Below are 19,256 nucleotides of genomic sequence, written 5' to 3' on the forward strand. Positions count from 1 at the left end.
GGTGGCAGTTTTTCTTCATGTAGCCTGCAGATGGGCTGTAAACCTGGTTTCACTCTGGCTGGATACAGGCGAGGGAGACTGTAGAGTAAATTCTTGCCGAAGCAATGTTCCGAGTTAATGAGTCTCCAGTGACTCACAGATTACAATCTATGTGCTGACAATAGGAGCTGGCTGGGTAGTGAAAACACACAATTTACTTGATGCCGGTAGTTAATTAAATGATAGTTTTTCAAAAAATAAAAACCTCAAGGGCATCTTCACCATGGTACATTAATTACAACACAGTCACCGTATTAATTGGGATAATAAGTTGAGCCATTTCAAGTCTGTTTCGTATATAAAGCAGCAGATGTTTTAAGTCTTATTTAACCAGTTGTATGCAATCCTTTCCCCTCATTTGGAATAATGCTTCTCTCAGGTTAAAAGGTTTGTTTGAGCCTACCTAGCAATTTTCTTTCCATGTTCCCTGCAGCCAGTGACTCATGTTGGGTTAGGTCTGCAGGGCCCCGAAACCCTGCTGTGCTTAGGAGCGGCTTTTCTACATGGCTCAGCCTAGAGAGCGAAGGTTAGCAGCCTATTTTGGGAATCACGAGTTTAGAATCAGTTTCTGTAGCCCAGTGCCAGATCCGTGGAAAGCATATCTGCAGGTCTGTCAACGAGTTATAAAAAACAAATGTAAACAGCAAAAAATCTTGTAATCCTAGAATCTGAGTCAAAGAAAAAAGCTGCACATATGCCAGGATATCTCAATGACAGTCAATACGTTGCTTCCGACTTGCATTCAGTCCTGTTTTCCAGACAAGGGTGGCAGTCGATTGAAACCAGAAAGATGTCACGAACCATAATGAGCTAAGTGACCAGATAATTGATTTTTTGAGGGGGAACGAGGGCAGGTTTTGATTGTGAGATTAATGTTGACAGCACATTGGGAGAACTCCCCTGCTCGTTTAAAACTAATTTTGAAGGAGCTATGACATCCATTTCAACAGGTTTAATATTTTATCTAAAAGACGTGCTCAAGCAGCATCAATGAATATCTATACACTGACACTTTTTGCAGTGGAATCACTGGATAGTGACTAGCTGCAGAAACGCTTTCCCAGGCCAGAGAAAGAAAGAACCTGCAGTTAAGTAGTGTTTTTCATGACCTCAGGATGTCCCAAGATGCTTTACAGCCAGTGAAGTGCAGTCCCTGTTGTAATGTGGGAAAGGGAAGAGGTAGCGAGACCAGTTGCTGAACCCCTCTGGCAGCCTGGAAATGAGCAGCAAGTCCAGAGTGGGTATCAAATCAATAACTGTTGAGTTCTTTACTCTGAGAGATCTACTGGGTATGGGAGAGGAGGGAGTCCACTGTCCAGGGCCATCATCTGCACCTCCTGGTGATAGATGCTATGCAAAGATTAGTCACTAATCCTTAAATAGCTTGTGAAATGACAGGAGATGATTCGCTAGAGCATTTATTCCTCTATCTGAAAAACAACACCCCCCAACTCACCCCCACCCATACAAAGAGTCCTCCAGACTGTCTGGAATATTTGTGAAATAATATTCTGCTGCATACAGATTTGGTTTATGATAGCTTTAAGTTGCAGCCTTAAAACTTATCATGTAATGATCAGTGCCATTTGAGGTTTAACAGGTCAGGTTTCAGAAATGTCATGGGTTTCAGTGTGGAAATCATGAAATCTATAGAAGGTGTGCAGGATTATGCTGCATAGGACCCTGAACCACAATGATCAGTGGTGGTTACATCCCTTGAAATATTGCACAGTACTGCTAAGAGGTTTGCAGCACAAAATGTTTTACTGCAAAACTTTTAACCTTTAAATTCTGATATTAAGTTGACCAGCAAATAAATGTTTACTAGTTTCAAGGGGTTTCAGCAATGAAGAAAACAAGAACAAAGCACAAATCAAAAAGTGGTATACCTGCATAATGAAACACAACTTGTGTGCTAAGAAGTAATGTGTCACTCATCAGCTCCATACACGGGCAGGTGTTTGTGTATCCTGGAGAACTAGGAAATGCACTTTGCGTGTTACCTTAGCTGTATTTCAACCAGCAAATTTGTGTGAAATGGGATGGGCAACAAATGCTGTCCTTGTCAGCAATGCCCACATCCCATGAAAGGCATCCCTTAAAGAATTTTAAAAATTGTATAAAATCGTAATGTCCTCACATCTGTATTGAAGTAGTTTCCCTGATAGATGTTGACTGATGCTGCAACATAGTTTCAAAGGAACAAACAATCTCAGTTACATTGCCAGTTTGCATGTGTGTGCCAAGATAATGTTGCCAGGCTATTGAACTGTAGGGGGCATCAAAGCTGAGCCTGATCCTGTCAACATGCACAAATGTTCTGGAAGAGGGTTCTGGAGAGTGATCATGAGCAGGAATCCTGGCTAGGTTTTCTCCTCTCTAAAAGTGATGGAAAGCTGGGAGTTGTGAGAGCGGGGATCAACAAGGAAATTTGCTGATCTAGCTGTTGTTCCTGTATCATTGCCCCCACAACCACCACACCCACCCACCCTCCCCCGTCCCCCCACAAGTTGGATCACTATTACTTATGATGTTAAAATAAAGCAGCAATTTGCTAAACAAAGACCAGTGGACAACAGAGAGCTTTTTCAAATTGTACAAAGTTTCATTTTTGCATTTAAAGATTAAAACATCTATCTTTGTTTTGATTTCAGATTAAAGGAAGGGGATACAGATAAGCTTTCAAGAGTAAAGAGGGAATCAATGGAAGTAAGTAAACAGCCAAGGAAACTTTGGTTGTTTTTAAAAAAAAAGACTGCCAATTTTTCTCCCCTCTCTTCCTCTCCTGATGTCATGACAGCATAGTTCCATATGAGCTCGATGCTTTCTGGTACCCCAATCCGGGTGAGAGATCCTGACAGAGATATTGGCAGGACAGTCAATCAAAAGGCTAGGGAAACTGTGGCTCAGTGCAATCCCATCACCAACTGACATCCACAGATGCTCAACCCTGTGCAATGAGGGAGCTGCTGGAATGATGGGAACCGGGCATCAGGTTTATCCTCTGCTAATTCAAGGCACCGAAGGCTACAATATCAACCTCAACAGCCGACCCAGCTATCTGCTGACTCAGAGTGGCAATTGAAGCTGGAATTTTCCTGGTCTGTTGCCATCAGGGGAGCTGTGGAACTTCGAATTGTTTAATTATTTTGCGACGGTCGTTTCATTTTACTTGTGTAAAGGACGTGAAGCTGGCTTCTTACTGGTAATTAAAAGATCTCAGTCTCCTGGTGGTGAGCCTTGCCAATTAGCATTACATATTGGAAATTCAAGCACAATTTTCTGACAATTAACCTCCATGGCTAGAAAACTATGCATGGTGCATGGCAAATTTCCAATACAGGCTCTGGTGGGCAAGTCTCCCAAGCAGGAGCATAAAGTCAAAAAATTAATATAAACAAAAATAAATTCTTAACACAGAGCTGATAATGGTTTTAAACAAGTGATGTTCACTTGAAACAAATCTGACCTAATTGAATAGGATATATGCAGCTACATTAATAGGATGTTCCTCACTAATGCAGCTTGTTTGTGAGAGGTGGAGAGAGACACACATACACACACACACTCAGTCATTTTGGCATAGATACATTTTAGGAAATAAGTATAGATTCGATATTACTCAGAAAAGATAACTTAGTGGTCACTGACCACAACTTGTTTTCAAAATATTAGCAGTACCTCTTTTCCATTTCTGCAATATTTCTTGTCAGTGTATTTATTTCTAATTGTGTTCTGAGGTAGGGCTTTACTTTGGCCTCAATGGGTGAATGCATCAGGCTGGTACATTACTGAGCCACACAGACCAGGAAAGTCCCAGTACCAATCCCTGCCCCGTACTGATTTGGTTGACCTCAACGGGCAAGGCAGTTGGCACACTACAGTTAGACTGAGCGTCCCTTGACTAGCGAGGAGGAACTCATCTAGGGGTAACAATTCCTTTGGACAACCGAATCATTCCTGCTGTGTGAATGTTGGATGAAAACAACATCTGGCTAAGTTGTGATGTGTTCTACAGTTGAATAGCCCATTCGTACTTGCTGACTTGGTTTGCACACAAAAAATAAAAGTTACCAAAGTGGGGAGAAAGGAATCCTCCTCTAGCATTTCACCTAATGCTGAGTCTGTTGGTCTACCTTTTATGTACATTTAACAGCATTAACCAACTTGAGCCAGATCCCAGATTCGGAATTAAAAGACCAACTTAAGGAGTGTCTTAAATGTGCAATACCAGAGTTTTCCTCAGAACTCCCTCACTAAAGGAAGTCTCACATTATAGGAAAAGGTTCAGTGCCAAAAATGACAAAACATGCTGTTGTAAGAATGAAGTGCCATTCAAACACAGTGCCAAGACAACAAGTCTGATCTCTTGACCGTTCATTATGTTTTCTTACATTATAAACAAAATTCCCTGGCCAATTCCACGCCCGCCACTCCCCACCCTGCCTTCAGTAGTATCAACTCCTTTTCCAAGTAGCTATTATTCCTAAACCTTGTCAGTGAGCATCAGCAGACCACAAGATGATGTGACTGTGGGGGAGGGTTGGTGTTAGGAAATACAATCAAACCAAAAACCTATGTACTTCCAGCAGGAACATAAGGTGGTGAACCGGCGAGAGAGCATTGACTCATTTTACTTTTCTAACCCAATTGCTGCTGTGATCAATAGTAGCATCTTCATTGTTGTCAGACTGTCCCTTGATTCAAGGATGATGTCTACTCAGGGTCACGAGTTTCTGCCATAGGTCCTCATCTGACTAAGTAGGCCGATTCTCAACCCACAGATCTTTGAGCACATGGGGCAGGATGTCCCACAAAGTTGTGGGATCCGGATTGCAGGATTTGCTTCCTTTGCTTTCCTTCTCTGCCACAGCTCTGCCTTATCATTAAGACGTTGTGACTCAACACATGATGCAACTTGATGGACAAGTTGTTGCCATTTTGAATGGCTAGTAGCAAGGTCTGCCCAGTCATTAATGTCAATACTGCTGCACTTCAAGGAGAGCTTCAGAGTTTCTTTGAAGCATTTTCTTTGTCCTTCCCAGAACACTGGGCATTTGAAAGTTGAGAAAACAGGACCTGGTGGGGGAGATGTTTTCTAGCCATTGGACACAGTGTACAGGAGTTTTGCCTGAATTCTTGTAGAGCTGGCTTTGAGAAGGACACTAGTGTTTGTTTGACGGTCCTCCCATAGAATCCAGAGGATGCAAATTCTCTAGCACTTCTTTGTGTCACAGATAAACAGTACAGCAGTACAGGAGTGTGGTGACGGAGAACTACTCTGTGCACTAGGACTTTTGTTGACTTACAGAGACCTTTGTTGTCAAACACTCTCCATTGTAGTTTGTAGAAGGCTGAGATGGCACGGCTGATCCAGTGTTGGATCTCCTTATCAATGCTGGGGCTTTTGAAAGAGGTGGCTGCCAAGGTATCAGAAGTGCTTATCATATTCCAGAGTCTCTCCTTCAACATATTTGGCAGGTAGAATGTTTGGCTGGCCAGGTTTGAGTTGATTGAGCTTTATGTTGGCAATATTTAAAGACAGGTTTAAAGACAGGTTTCTTGTATGCAGAATTGAAGGGCTCAAGACTGCCTTGAAATCGACAGTGCAGTCATCCATAAGGCATGATAACTAAATTTGCAGACAACACAAGGTTGGAAAGCATGTTGAGAGGAAGACATAAGGAGTTTGCAGACAGATATAGATAAGTTGAGTGAGTGGGCAAAAATCTTGCAGATGGAGTAAATGTGAAGTTGTTCACTTTGGCAGGAAGAATAAAAATGCAGAGTATTACTTAAACAGAGAATGACTGCATAATTCCGAGGTGCAGAGGGGTCTAGGTATTCTCGTGTATGAGTCACAAAAAGTTAGTATGCAGGTACAGCATGTAATCAAGAAGGGTAATGGAATGCTATTCTTTATTACGGGAGGAATTGAACATAAAAGTAAGGATGTTATGCTTCAGTTATACAGGGCATTGGTGAGACTGCATCTTGAATACTATGTGCAATTTGTTCTCCTTACTTAAGGAAGGATATAAATGTGTTGGAAGCAGTTCAAAGGAGGTTTACCAGATTGATACCTGGAATGAGCAGGTTGTCTTATGAGGAAAGGTTGGAATGGCTGGGCTTGTTTCCACTGGAGTTTAGAAGAGTGAGGGGTGACTTGATTAAGTATATAAGACCCTGAATGATCTTGACAAGGTGGACGTGGAAAGGATTTTTCCTCTTGTGCGTGAGTCCAGAACCAGGGGGCACTGTTCTAAAATTTGAGGTCGCCCTTATGGAACAGAGATGAAAAGAAATTTTTTCTCTCAGAGGGTTGTACGACTTTGGAACTCTCTGCCTCAGAAGGTGCTGGAGGTGGGGATCACTGAATATTTTTAAGGCACAGATGGATATATTCTTGTTTGGCAAGGGAAGCAAAGGTTATCAGGGGTAGATGGGAATGTGGGACTCAAAACACAAACAGATCAGCCATGATCTTATTGAATGTCAGAGCAGGCTGGAGGGGCTGAATGGCCTACTTCTGCTCCTATTTCTTATATTCGTTTGTAAGCTGTAGATCATGTATACCTATGGTGGTCAGTTTAGTTTTGGCACTGGGGCGACAGAGATTAAAAAGTTTTCCATCTGGGCGGTATTTAATACTGACACCAGAGGGCAGCTGATCTTTGATGAGATGAATAGCCACTGACAGGTAGATTGTAAATAGTATCGGAGCTATCACACAGTCTTGCTTGGCTCCGGTTCAAATTTTGAAGGCGTTTGTTTCAGATCTCCCACTTAAGACGGTTGCAATCATATCATCATCAAGCAACTGCTGGATTGTGATGGAAGGTTTTTGGACATTCAAATCTTTGGAGTACAATTCATACAGCCTTGCAATTTACTAAGTCAAATGCTTTGATCAAGTGAATGAAAAGTTCCTGGTGTTGTTCTCAGCATTTTTCTTGAATTTGTCTGACAACAAAGACCTTGTTGAAAGTTCCTTTGGAAGGTCTACAGCCACGTCGTGCCTCTGGGAAGCCACAGGAAGTAGGCGATTCAGGAGAATGTGTGTGTGGACAAGAGGGAAATACCTCAACAGCATGATTTAGCTCCCTTCTTGAAGATTTTTACAACTGTCACATTCCTGAAGTCAGTTGTGGGGGTGGTGGGGGTGGGGGGGGGGGGGGGGGGGGGGGGGGGGGGGGGGGGGGGGGTGGATGGGGGTGGGGCTGGGTGCCATCTTGAACCTTGTGATGTCTTGGTACAAGGTGAATGTTCATCACCAATTGGGCAAGTCTATGATCTGTCCAGTAGGCAGCAGTTCACCACATGGATCAAGTGATACGGACATCACTTAGATCTTCTACCCAAACAATGGCATAATCCAGGAGGAGCCAATGCTTTGACCTAGGATGCCTCCATGTGATTTTGTATTTGTCCTTCTGGCAGAGGAGAGTGTTTGTTACAATGAGACCATTCTGTGCATGGTTTATCTGCAGTGGACGCATTTGTTTTGGCTTTACCTACCCCATTTTTCTCAATAGTTCCACTCCAGACATCAGAGTCACAGCCAACCCTGGCATTAAAGCCCACCAGAAGAATGACGTTTTTTTCTTTAGGATAGCAGCGACGGCTTCATCAAGATCAAAATCTTAACACTATTTTTCCTTAACATTATCATTGGAGTCAAAGGTCAAGGCATAAGACTTAATGACGGTGACATATTGCTTATGACTGAGGTGTGGGTGAGCCTTTCATTTGTACAAGTGGGGAGTTCTGGCAGCACATTGAAGATCCTATTCTGGATGGCAAAACCAACTCTATGGACACGAGGGTCGTTGTCAGCCTTTCAATTCCAGTAGAAGTTCTACCCCCCTGCTTGTTCCTTCAGGTGCCCCTTGTCAGGAAGGCAGGTCTCACTGTGGGCAGCGATGTCAATTTAAAGTCTTTATAGCTCACATGATATGATTGCAGTTCGACTTTCCGATTGGTCACTCTTGAAATTATCCATGAATGTTCTAACATTCCAAATTGCAAAATTTAAAGTTTTCTTTCTTTGGCCACAAAGATGGTGATCTGCAGGGTGTGGTTCCCCAGCCAGGAGAAAGTGGGACAGCCTATTTTTGGGTACCTTTTCTACCCCTCTCCCCATTTGAGTGAGCAGAGGGTATCCTGAAGAGGACTGCTCAAACACAGATGCTGCGGCCCAAAGACACCTCTGTCCCAACACAGGGACATGAACCATCTTCATGGATCTGTTACCTGTGTGCAGATTCTTGACTAGGAACTCCCAGGTTCAAAGCCCTGTCTCCATTGCCACAGCACTTGGCAATCTGATGCTAGAAGATGCCTGCACGTGACTTTGTTTAATGTGGGCATCTTGGGGCACCATCCTGTCCATATGATCTTGATGGGTTGCTGGTCAGATCTCAGTCACAATGACCAGGGTTACTTTGCCGCTGCAACCTTCTCCCGCCTTCACAGCCAGTGAGTTGCATAGTATTCCTTTATTTGTTCTGCCATTGAGGACTTTTTGGAATGCACTTTGTCTGGCGTGTCCCCCACCCCCAACCTTACCTTAGTGGGTGGCGTCAACACCATCCAGGACAAAGCCGCCTGCTTGAGTGGCACCCCATCCACCACCTTAAACATTCACATTCTCCACCACTGATGCACAATGGCAGCAGCATTTACCATATACGAGCCAACTGCAGCAACTTGCCTAGGTTTCTTCGTCAGTATCTTCAAAACCTGTGACCTCCACCACCCAGAAGGACAAGGCCAGCAGATGCATGGGAACAATGCAAGTTCCTCACCATCCTGACTAGGAACTATTTCCCTGTTCTTTCACAGTTGCTGGGTCAAATTCCTGGAACTCCCTCCCTAACAGCACTGTGCGCCACATGGACTGCAGCGGTTCAAGAAGGCAGCTCACCACCACCTTCGCAGGGGCAATTAGGGATGGGCAACAAGTGCTGGCCTAGTCAGCAATGTCCACATCCTGGGTAAGAATTAAAAAAGACCTCCCGACAGCATCCCTCAAGGGACTGTCAGAATACATAAGCCTCTCCACCACATCAAGGTGGCAATCCACAGAGGGAGCCACAGAGTAAAACCTTAACGTCATCACAGCAAAGATCAGATAAGTCTGTGTAAACCAGGATTTGAAGCCTGGACTACCTTGCTCTTTATTCTCACTGGATAAGCCAGGAAAAGAACTTCGGCAGATGTATGCTCGGAATAGAATCAATGAGGGGGTTTAAGTGGGAGAGCGGAGCATTTGTCTATCATGCTCAACATTGTTATTTTCGGAAACAAAAACAAAATATTGTAGGTGCTGGAAATCTGGAATAAAGACAGAAATGCTGGAAATAATCGGTGGGTCAGGCAGCATCTATGAAGAAAGGAACAGGCTTAACATTTCAATTGACATATGAGATCATCGACCTGAAATATTAACTCTGCTTCTCTCTCCACAGATGCTGGCTGGCCTGCTGAGTATTTCTAGCACTTTCAGCGTTTATGTCATCATTTTTGTTCTCAGGCTATTAACTCCTGGGCTGTGTCTGCAATCTGTTGACCAATTACCCATTTGACATGGGCAAGGAAGAGGCAGATGGCAGGCTTTGCGCAGACCAAAATCCTAGGGCCCTGTTGCAGCACAGTAAGCTGCGAGTGAAAGGGAAGGCGGGTGGTGGTTGGGTGGTGATTGGTGCTATTTTGTGGATGTGATATGTGGAAGAGCCCAAGCAGCAGAAGCCCAAACTTTCCTTGTATGGCCTACAGGTGCCTTCCGGCTCCTGCCAAGCATCACAAAGAGAAGTTTCTGACTTAGCCATAGATCGTCTCCTCTTCTTACCTGCTCAGCACACAGTTAACATGCATTTGGGGCCTTAATGACATTTTTACACATCAGTGAGACCCCAGCCTAAGTCAGGCAGATGCCAATCTGGTGCTTTAAAAAAAAAGGGTCCAGTTAAAATGGCAGCAAGCAGAAATCGAGCACGACTATTTTACCTGTCTAAATGCCTGATTTCTGAGGTGAATTAAAATTTCAATCCCCCCACCCCCACCCAACCCCCTCAATGTTTCAGCATATTTTTAATGTGTTTTGAGCAATGTTGCTGGGCCATCTGTTTTGAAAGGCACTGCTGCCAGGCAAAGGCTTACCTGGCTCCTTATCTGCACGCTTGTTGTTGGAGTGAGATATTTGTGTTCTAGGTACCAGGCTCGTTCTTGGTATAGGAGGTTAGTTCCATGTAAAAGGCAAAACTGAAAAAGGAAACAAATAAAAGAAATATGAATTTGTCACTTGGAAACAATCTTTTATGACATTGAAGTAATGCTACTTTTGGTAAACAATCTGAACACACTTGAAAACTTTAGATAGCCAAATGCTACATAATTTTGTAAAACTAAATCTCAGAAACACCCAGATTGACACACTGCTTTGGTTAAACTGTCAATTCGTGTTTTGTTTTGTAAGTTTAATTGTCCCCATTACAGATACGTTTGTGTTCTGGACTATTGCGGCACTAAAAAAAAACAGGCGGACAATCTTTAATCTGGACCTCTTCATTCTTAACCCTCAGTGCACTGCTGATGAGTCTAACCACACAGGAACACTCCTCTGTGATCAACGATGAGTCAACTTGTCTGGCAGCAAAGAAGAACTTGCATTTATATAGCACCTTTCATGACATCAGGATATTCCAAAGCTCTTTATAGTCAATAAAGCTCTTTTGAAGTGTAGTCACTGTTGTAACGCAGGGAACACAGCAGCCCGTTTACCCAAGCAAAATCCCATAAACAGTGACGTGATAATCACTAGATAATCTGTTTATTTTTAGCAATATTGGTTGATGAAGGATTATTGAACAGGACACCTGGAGAACTTCCTTTTTCCTCCTCAAAGCAGTGGACAAAGGATCTTTTCTGTCCACCTGAAAAAGGCAGACTGTGCCTCGGTTTAACCTTTCATCTAAAAGAAGACACCTCCAACTCTATAAACACTCACTTCATATTGCACAGGTGTCTCGGCCTTGATTATGTGCTGAAGTCTTTGGTGTGGTAAAATATATCAAAGACATTTTACCATTCATTAATGGGATTTGGCTATCAGTGGCAAGGTCACATTTATTGCACATCCCTAACTGCTCCTTAAAAGGTGGTGCTGAGCAGTATTCTTGAATTGGTGTAGTCTGTATGGTAAAAGTACACTGTTAGGGAGGGAATTCCAGGATTCTGATCTAGCAACAGTGAAGGAACAGTGTTATATTTCCAAGTCAGGATGGTGTGTAACTTGGAATGGCAGTTGTAGGTAATGATGTTCCAATGTACCTGCTGCCCTTTATCTTTAGTGGAAGAGGTCATGGGATTGGAAGGTGCTGTTGAAGAAGCCTTGGTGAGTTGCTGCAATGCATCTTCCAGATGGTACACACTGCTGCCACCATGCATCAGCGATGCAGGGAGTGGATGTTTAAGGTGGTGGATGGCCTGCCGATCAAATGAGCTACTTCAAAATTCTTGATGTTGGTTGCACTCATCCCGGCAAGTGGAGAGGATCCCATCGCATTCGTAACTCGTGCCTTCTAGGCGGAACAAAGGCTTTGGGGAGCCAGGATGTGAGGCAGGTAAGTTTGCAGATGGGTAGGGTGGTAGGTGGGTAGGGTGGCAGATGGGTGAAACAGCTAAGCCAGCAGATAGGTAGGGTGGCAGATTGGTGAGGTGGTAGGGTGGCAGGTGGATAGGGTGGCAGGTAGGAGAGGTGGTAGGTGGGTCAGCGGTAGTCGGTTCGGGGGTTGTCAAGTCGGGTGCTAGTTGGGTCTAGTTGCGGGGGCATTGGGTGGTGGGGCTAATTAGGTTGGTTTGGGGAGAGAGTTGGAGGGGAGTCAGGGGTGTGATGAGTGTTGGGGCTGGGTCTGTTCAGGTTGGGGGGAGTGGAGTCAGAGGGACGGGGGGGAGACTGGAGTGGGTGGTCAGAAGAGTGTCAGGGGTTCAGGGGTAGTCAGGGAGGGTAACTGGATGGTGGGGTCAAATCAGGTTGGGTCAGGGGAATAGAGAAGGTAGTTGGGGGGGTTGAGGGGGGTAGTTGGCTGGGGTGGGTGGGGGAGTCAGTCGTGTAGCTACCCAGATGTCTGACTAGATTTTCGTATGTCTATCATTTCCTGGGTGACTATCCAGGTAAGTAACTCAAAACTGTCCAAAGTCTCCGCCTTTAACTCAGAGTTGGAAACTTTTTCCGAGAGTCCCGGGGCTCAGGCGAATTGCCCATTGGAAATTCAAACTTCCCAGGCAATTCCCATGGAGTCAGTGCTTTGGGATTTCCAAGGAGTCTTGTAGTCTATTTTCCAGGGTAGGTTTCCAACAATCCTGAGACCCGAAGATCTGAGCCATGATCAGAGGAATTGCGCAAGGAAGTGGACAAATGGCAACCATCACTGAAGATCTCCACCCCTATCCTTATTTTGGAGGGAAGGTCATTGATGAAGCAGCTGAAGATGGTTTGGCTAAGACTCTGCCCTGAGGAACTCCTGCGAAGGAGTACTAGGACTGAGATGATTCACCTTTAACAACCACAACCACTTCCTGTGTGTTTGGAATGACTCCAGCCAGTGGAGAAATTTCCCCCTCTGCCTTCCAATGATTTCAATTTTGCTAAGTCTCCTTGACATTCGGTGAACTGGTGCCTTGATGTCATCATGTACAGTCATTCTCATCTCACCTCTGGAATTTAGCTTTTTGTCCACGTTTGGACTAAGACTGTAATGAAGTCTGGACCTGAAAAGTCCTGGCAGAACAGGTTATTACAGAGTAACTGCCACTTGATAGTCCTGTTGACAACACTTTTCATCATTCTACTGATGATTGAGAGTAAACCGATGGGATGGCAATTGGCTAGATTAGAATTGTCCTTCCTTCCATGGACAGGACATACCTGGACAACTTTGTCGGGTAGACCTCAGTGTTGTAGCTTTTACTAGAACAGCTTGACTAGCTGGGTGCCACTAGAACTGAAGCACTACAGCCAAGGTGTTATTGGGGCCACAGCCTTTGTTGCACCCAGAAATGCTCAACCATTTATTGATATCACCTGGAGTAAATCAAATTGATTGAAGACTAGCTTCAGTGATAGTGGGGACCTTAGGAAGATGCTGAGATGGATCGTCCACTCAGCACTTCTGGCTGTTTCAAAGCACACCCCCATGATGGCTCAGTTTGTAAAGCCAGCGTGTAAACTGAGTGTACTGACTACCAGGTACAAGGTCAGTGTAGAGTTAGTTGATACCATCTGAGATGGTGTTAGGAGCTTTGCAACTAGATTCCTTGGGGAAGCAGGAAAAAAATCAGCCATGATTGGGGTCCAATGACCATGCTGCCAAACCCGCTTCCTGAAAGTGTGCGTAAACAATGAGTGAGGATTCGGATCCGATTGTGAAATCGTTTCTCACCAAACATGTCTAAGTTCACTTCCTTAATGAAGGAAGAGTCATTACCAGGATGTGGAAGGTGTCAAACCCCACTGCAGCAGAGAAAAAAGATGTAAACATGGCAAAAAAATCCATCAGTGTCATAGCTAGAACTATGTCAATCTTTGGTTCTGTCATTTGGTTGGTTAACCTTTGCAGTCAGTTTTCACTTGTACAAATGCTGCCCCCCCAGCCCCCCCCATTTGAAACCTATCATCCCTGCCCTCACCAACCTTCATTGGCTGCTTTCCCAAAACACAAAAATATTTATAAATAAATATTTACTCATTTACAAATCTTTCCTTGGCCATGTCCAACTCCACCACTGCAGCCTCCTCCAGCTTGATATTCCAGTTCCCTTGGGTCATCCAACTCTACTCAATTGTGCAAGTCCATCCTTCTGCTCAACCATCTGATCTCAAGCCTTCAGCCGTCGAGGTCTTGCGTTCCAGAACTCCCCTTTCACCTTCAAGACTGTTCTCAAAGTTGATGCCTTCAACAGCCTACCCTACCATCTCTTCTCTCAACTCTTACATGATGTACCTTCCCTTTGGAACGTTTCTCTAGATCACACATGATGTAAAAGCACAAGTTGTTATGATGATCTAATGATCTACGATTAGGCCATTATCGATCCTCACATGTACTCCAATTTTGGACTATCAGATTTACTGAAGCATATCAAGTGCACTTTGTACATTGAAAGTGTCTCTCAACACTTTTTGAAACAGATTAGCAATGGCTAGATTGTCACACTCAGTGAATAAAGAAGTGTTAATTGGTTTATTTAAACAACAAAGTAGCATTTACAAAGGTGACAATGATTCCTCTGATGGCACAATGATTTATGCATTGAGTACTATAGCTCTCACAAAACAGAGAGCTGCTTTTATGCTGATACTGCTTTCATCTAAATTCCAGGGGCAGAATTTTACGACAGCGGGATTTTACGTTCCCACTGAAGTCAATGGGATTTATAATGGCCCGCCGCATTTTACGGTCCCGTGCCCCAGAAGACAGGTATCAGTAAGCCAGGTTCTTTATCAAGAGGCAGATTTACAGGCCCAATATTCTGTGGATCTGTTATTGGGACAGGATTAGGGCCTGGCTAACTGAGCCAGTCTGGTGGAATCCAAATTAAAGCAGTGCCAATGAAAAAGGTGGACATTTCCATCTTGTCTGTGCTGACAGGACTGGTCATTGCTCTTGCATGGCAGGGGCATAATAATTAGCCTTGAAGCCCCTGAAAGGATTCCTCAGCTGGAAGTGTCCTTGCAAATATCGAAGGAAGGACTGGATTTCACTGGACTGTGACACTCACAAGGTACTGTGGCCCAACAACATTCACCAACACAGTCCAAACAGGAATTCAGAGGCCAAACCTTGAGGCATTACAAAAACAAAAATACCTGGAAAAACTCAGCAGGTCCGACAGCATCTGCAGAGAGGAATACAGTTAACGTTTCAAGTCCGTATGATTCTTCACCAGGTATCAATAGTGGCATTACTGCTGCCCCAGCTGAAATCAGCTCATAGAACCATAGAATGGTTCCTGCACAGGAGGGCCCATTGTGTCTGTACCGGCTCTCTTGAGCAATTCACCTAGTGCCACTCCCCTGCCTTTTCCCCATAGCCCTGAAAAATTTTTCCTCATCAGTTAATGATCCAATTCTATTTTGAAAACCATGATTGAATCAGTCTCTACCACACTTGTCAGGTAGTGCATTCTAGATCCTAACCACTCACTGCATAAAAAAAAATTTCCTAATGTCATCATTGCTTCTTGTGCCAATCACCTTAAATGGATGTCCTCGGGTTCTCGATCTATCCACCAATAGGATCAGTTTTCTCCCTATCTGTCCAGGCTCCTTATGATTTTGTATACCTCTATCAAATCTCTTCTCAAACCTCTCTTCCCTAAGGAAAACAGCCATAGCTTCTCCAATGTGACTACTAACTGAAGTTCCTCATCCCTGGAACTATTCTCATGAATCTTTTCTGCATCTCCTCTAATGCCTTTGCATCCTTCCTAAAGTGTCATACCCAGAACTGGACAAAGTACTCCAGCTGAGGTCAAACCAGTGTTTTATACAGATTTATCATAACTTCCTTATTTTTGTACATTATGCCCCTATTTATAGAGCCCAGGATTCTGTATGCTTTATTAACTGCTCTCTCAACCTACCCTGCAACCTTCAACGATATGTGCACAAAACCCCCAGGTCCCTCTGCTCTTTCTCCCCTTTTAGAATTACACCCTTCATTTTGTATGGCTTCTCCCTTTTAATCCTACCAAAATGAATCACCTCACACTTCTGTGTGTTAAATTTCATCTGCCACTTGTCCGCCCATTCCATCATCCCTCCCTTCTTTGAAGTTTAACACTATCATCCTCACGGTTCAGAACACTAAGTCAGCGAAGTCAAGGGAGCCAACCTGGGACTGTGCTGATCTACAATAATTTTAACAAAGAACTGACTCCTGTCTGCTAATGTTAAAAAGAAAGTTTATAAAGTTCCCAGGCAATGTAGTTCACGTACTCTAAACGGTGTGATCAAACCTCTTGCCGGTGGTTTTAGAACACTTCCCTAAACTCAGTTCAACTGACTTCACTCACATTAGATCACAGGTTAATGTCCCTTGACCCATTTATCTCACCTTTCCAGAATATTAATCCCAACTTCTTCCTATTACAGCATTCAACTGTTTATTAAACATGTTCCATCCTCAACCTATTCTGGACTTGACTACTTTAATGCCCTTCTGGCTGGTCTCCTATCTTCCACCCTCCATAAACTTGAGCTCAATCCAAACTCTGATGCCTCTATTTTAATGCTTACCCTGTTGCGTTGCCAAATCTGGAAAACTGGTTCAGGTGTACTTTATATATTCCATAAATTACCCTACAAACTCCTGGAAGATCCTCTCTGCACATTCAGATTATTGCACAATTACCAAGAATATAAGAAACTAGAGCAGGAGTAGACCATACTGCTCCTTGAGCCTACTCCACCATTTAAGAAAATCATGTTTGAGTTTCTCCCTCAATTCCACTTTCCTGCCCAATCCCCATATCCTTGATTCCCTCAAAAACCAAAAATCTGCCTGTCTCAGCCTTCAATAAACTCAATAATGAAACATCCACAACCCACAGGCAATTCCAAAGATTCACAGCCCTTTGAGTGAAGAAATTTCTTATCATCTCAATCCTAACTGATTGACTCCTTATGCTGAAACTGCGCCCCCGTGTTCTAGATTCCCCAGGCAGGGGAAACAATCTCTCAGTGTCTATCCTATCAAAGCCCTTCAGAATCTTGTATGTTTAAATGAGATCACTTCTCATTCTTTTCAATTTCAAAGAGAATTGACCCCATTTACTCTGATCAGAGGATAATCCTCTCATCCCAGGAACCAAGCTAGTGAACCTTGGCTGTACCACCTCTGATGCAAGTATATCCTTCCTTAAAAATGGAGACCTAAACAGCACACAGTACTCCAGGGATAAAAACAGAGATGCTGGAAAAACTCAGCAGGTCTGGCAGCATCAGTGGAGAGAGAAACAGAGTTAACATTTTGAGTGCAATATGACAATTCTTTAGAATAAGTTTGTCCAGCACTTTTGGTTTTCATTTCAGATCTGCAGCACCCAGAGTATTTTGCCTTTATCATAGTGCTCCAGGTGTGAACTCACCAAAGGCCTATGCAATTATAGCAAGACTTACTTATTCTTTTATTCCAATTCCCTTGCAATAAAAGCCAACATATCATCTGCCTTCCTACTTGTTTGCTGTGCCTGCGCGCTAACTTCATGTTCCCTGTACCAGTATACCCAATTCCCTCTGAGCGTCAATATTTAGAAGTTTCAAGCCTCTTAAAAAATATCCTGCTTTTCTACTCTTACTACTAAAGCGAATAACCTCACCCTTCCCCACATTATACTATATCTGCTAACTTGTTGCCCACTCACTTAAAGAGGATACAAAGAGATAAAGACAGGTTGTGTTCTCCTAACAGCTTACATTCCCACCTAACTTTGTATTGTCAACAAACTTAGATACATTCCTCTCAGTCTTTTTGTCTTAGTCATTGATATAGATTGTAAATAGCTGAGGCTTCAGTACCGATCCTTGTGGCACTCACAGAATGACAAAATTTTTACAGTGCAGAAGGAGGCCATTCAGCCCATCATGTCTGCACCGGCTTTCCGAATGAGTATGACGACGCAGTGCCATTCTCCTGCCTTTTCCCTGTAACCTTGCACATTGTTTCTATTTAAATAATCATCTAATGCCCTCTTGAATGCCTCGATTGAGCCTGCCTCCACCACTTTTCCATTCTAGACCCAAACCCACTAGTTATTGCCTACCAACCTGAAAATGTCCCTGTTTATCTCTACTCTGCTTCCTGTCCATTATTCTCTCTCTTTACTAATATAGTACAAGTGCTCTCAACTTTTAACCTTTTGTATGGCACCTTATTGAATGCCCTTTGGAAATCCAAGTATACTATATCTACAGGTTCCCCTTACCCTTTTACTGTTGATCCATTGCTTTGAACTAGCAGAAACTTTGTTGTATATCCTGCTATGTCAAGCGTTTTCTCTTGTTGCTACCTTCCTATGCAATTCTTCACATCTGTAAACTACAGATAAAATTGAACCCTACCCTTGCCCTTTAAGCTGCATCCTACAATAGGTTATAGTAATCAACTATGATAAATGTCACAGATTACCTCAGAAACTTTTGGTGTCAAGTTTGTGGTCAGTGGTAGTAACGAGTTATATGTAGTTTAACTTTAGAAAAATAAGCTCAATAAAGCAATCCAGCCTGAAAAGAAATAGCAACTAATATCTAGTTAACTATCTTCTAATATCATGAAACATCTATTGTAAAAGTTAAAATATAACATTGTCTGAAGATGTAGTGGAAGCAGATTCACGAGGGAGTTGGAATATATACTTAAAAAGAAAAAATTTGCAGAACTATGGGAAAAGAATGGAGGAGCAAGGCTGGTTTGACGTCTCTTTCAAAGAGCCAGCACAGGCACAATTGGCTGAATGGCCTTCTGTAATGTATGATTCTATGATTAGTCATGTTTAACTTCTTACACCAGCTATAGCATAGGAAGATGTAGCCCACAAAGTTATCAACAGGAACTCACGTTATTTTAGCAGTCATGTACAAAGAAAATCTCATATCTGCTTTACAGGACACTGAATACCAAAATACCAAGCAATGGGGGATGGAAGAAAGCCACGAAGAGACCAAAGCCCAGTTTTTGCAGCATGGAGGAAGGTGGTGGGTGCACAGGCTGAGCAAAGATTTTGCAGAAGGCTGGGGCAGATAGCTGAAGGAGCAGGTTCTGGTGTTGGAGTGATAAACAAGAGGTTGTGTCCAGGGTTGGGGGGCAGGAGTGTAGGTCACAGAGGTAGGGAAGACAAGGATGTGGAGAGATTTGAAGGTGAGGAATAGGATCTTCAAGTCAATTTTCTTCGAGAACAGGGGAAATGGGAGGCAGGGCTTGGTGTGGGCAATAACACAGGTCATTTCATTTTAGATGATTTGTAGTTGGTGAATGGTGGAAGCAAGACAGCCAAACAGAGTACTAGGGAAGTTCAGCTATCAAATGACAGAAGTATTTACTGTATTGGAGTTTCAGCAGTGGATGGGGAGGGAAAGGGCAGAGGCAGGTGACATCACTGAGGTGAAAGAAAGTTTCCTTGGTTACAGCCCAGATGTAGGGGAGGAAGCTGAGCTC

At 43.5% G+C, this 19,256-nt stretch overlaps 1 protein-coding gene and 1 long non-coding RNA gene across 13 annotated transcripts in view; one reads left to right on the forward strand and one right to left on the reverse strand.

The window, feature by feature from the left end:
• Nucleotides 1–19,256, forward strand: part of LOC121277946 — a 620,247-nt gene that overhangs the window by 575,978 nt on the left and 25,013 nt on the right. For 8 of the 9 annotated variants that reach the window (XR_005943011.1, XR_005943014.1, XR_005943018.1 and 5 more), the window contains one exon: nucleotides 2,694–2,748. The exons of the other annotated variant lie outside the window; for it this stretch is intronic. This is a non-coding gene — a long non-coding RNA (uncharacterized LOC121277946). The remainder of the gene's footprint in view (nucleotides 1–2,693; nucleotides 2,749–19,256) is intronic. 9 annotated transcript variants of the gene reach the window in all.
• Nucleotides 1–19,256, reverse strand: part of acoxl (acyl-CoA oxidase-like) — a 406,862-nt gene that overhangs the window by 14,183 nt on the left and 373,423 nt on the right. For all 4 annotated transcript variants that reach the window (XM_041187832.1, XM_041187834.1, XM_041187831.1 and 1 more), the window contains one exon: nucleotides 10,201–10,302. In XM_041187832.1, the coding sequence (XP_041043766.1) occupies nucleotides 10,201–10,302 (102 nt within the window). The remainder of the gene's footprint in view (nucleotides 1–10,200; nucleotides 10,303–19,256) is intronic.

This window comes from Carcharodon carcharias, chromosome 5 (assembly GCF_017639515.1).
Source record: "Carcharodon carcharias isolate sCarCar2 chromosome 5, sCarCar2.pri, whole genome shotgun sequence".
Lineage (NCBI taxonomy): Eukaryota > Metazoa > Chordata > Chondrichthyes > Lamniformes > Lamnidae > Carcharodon > Carcharodon carcharias.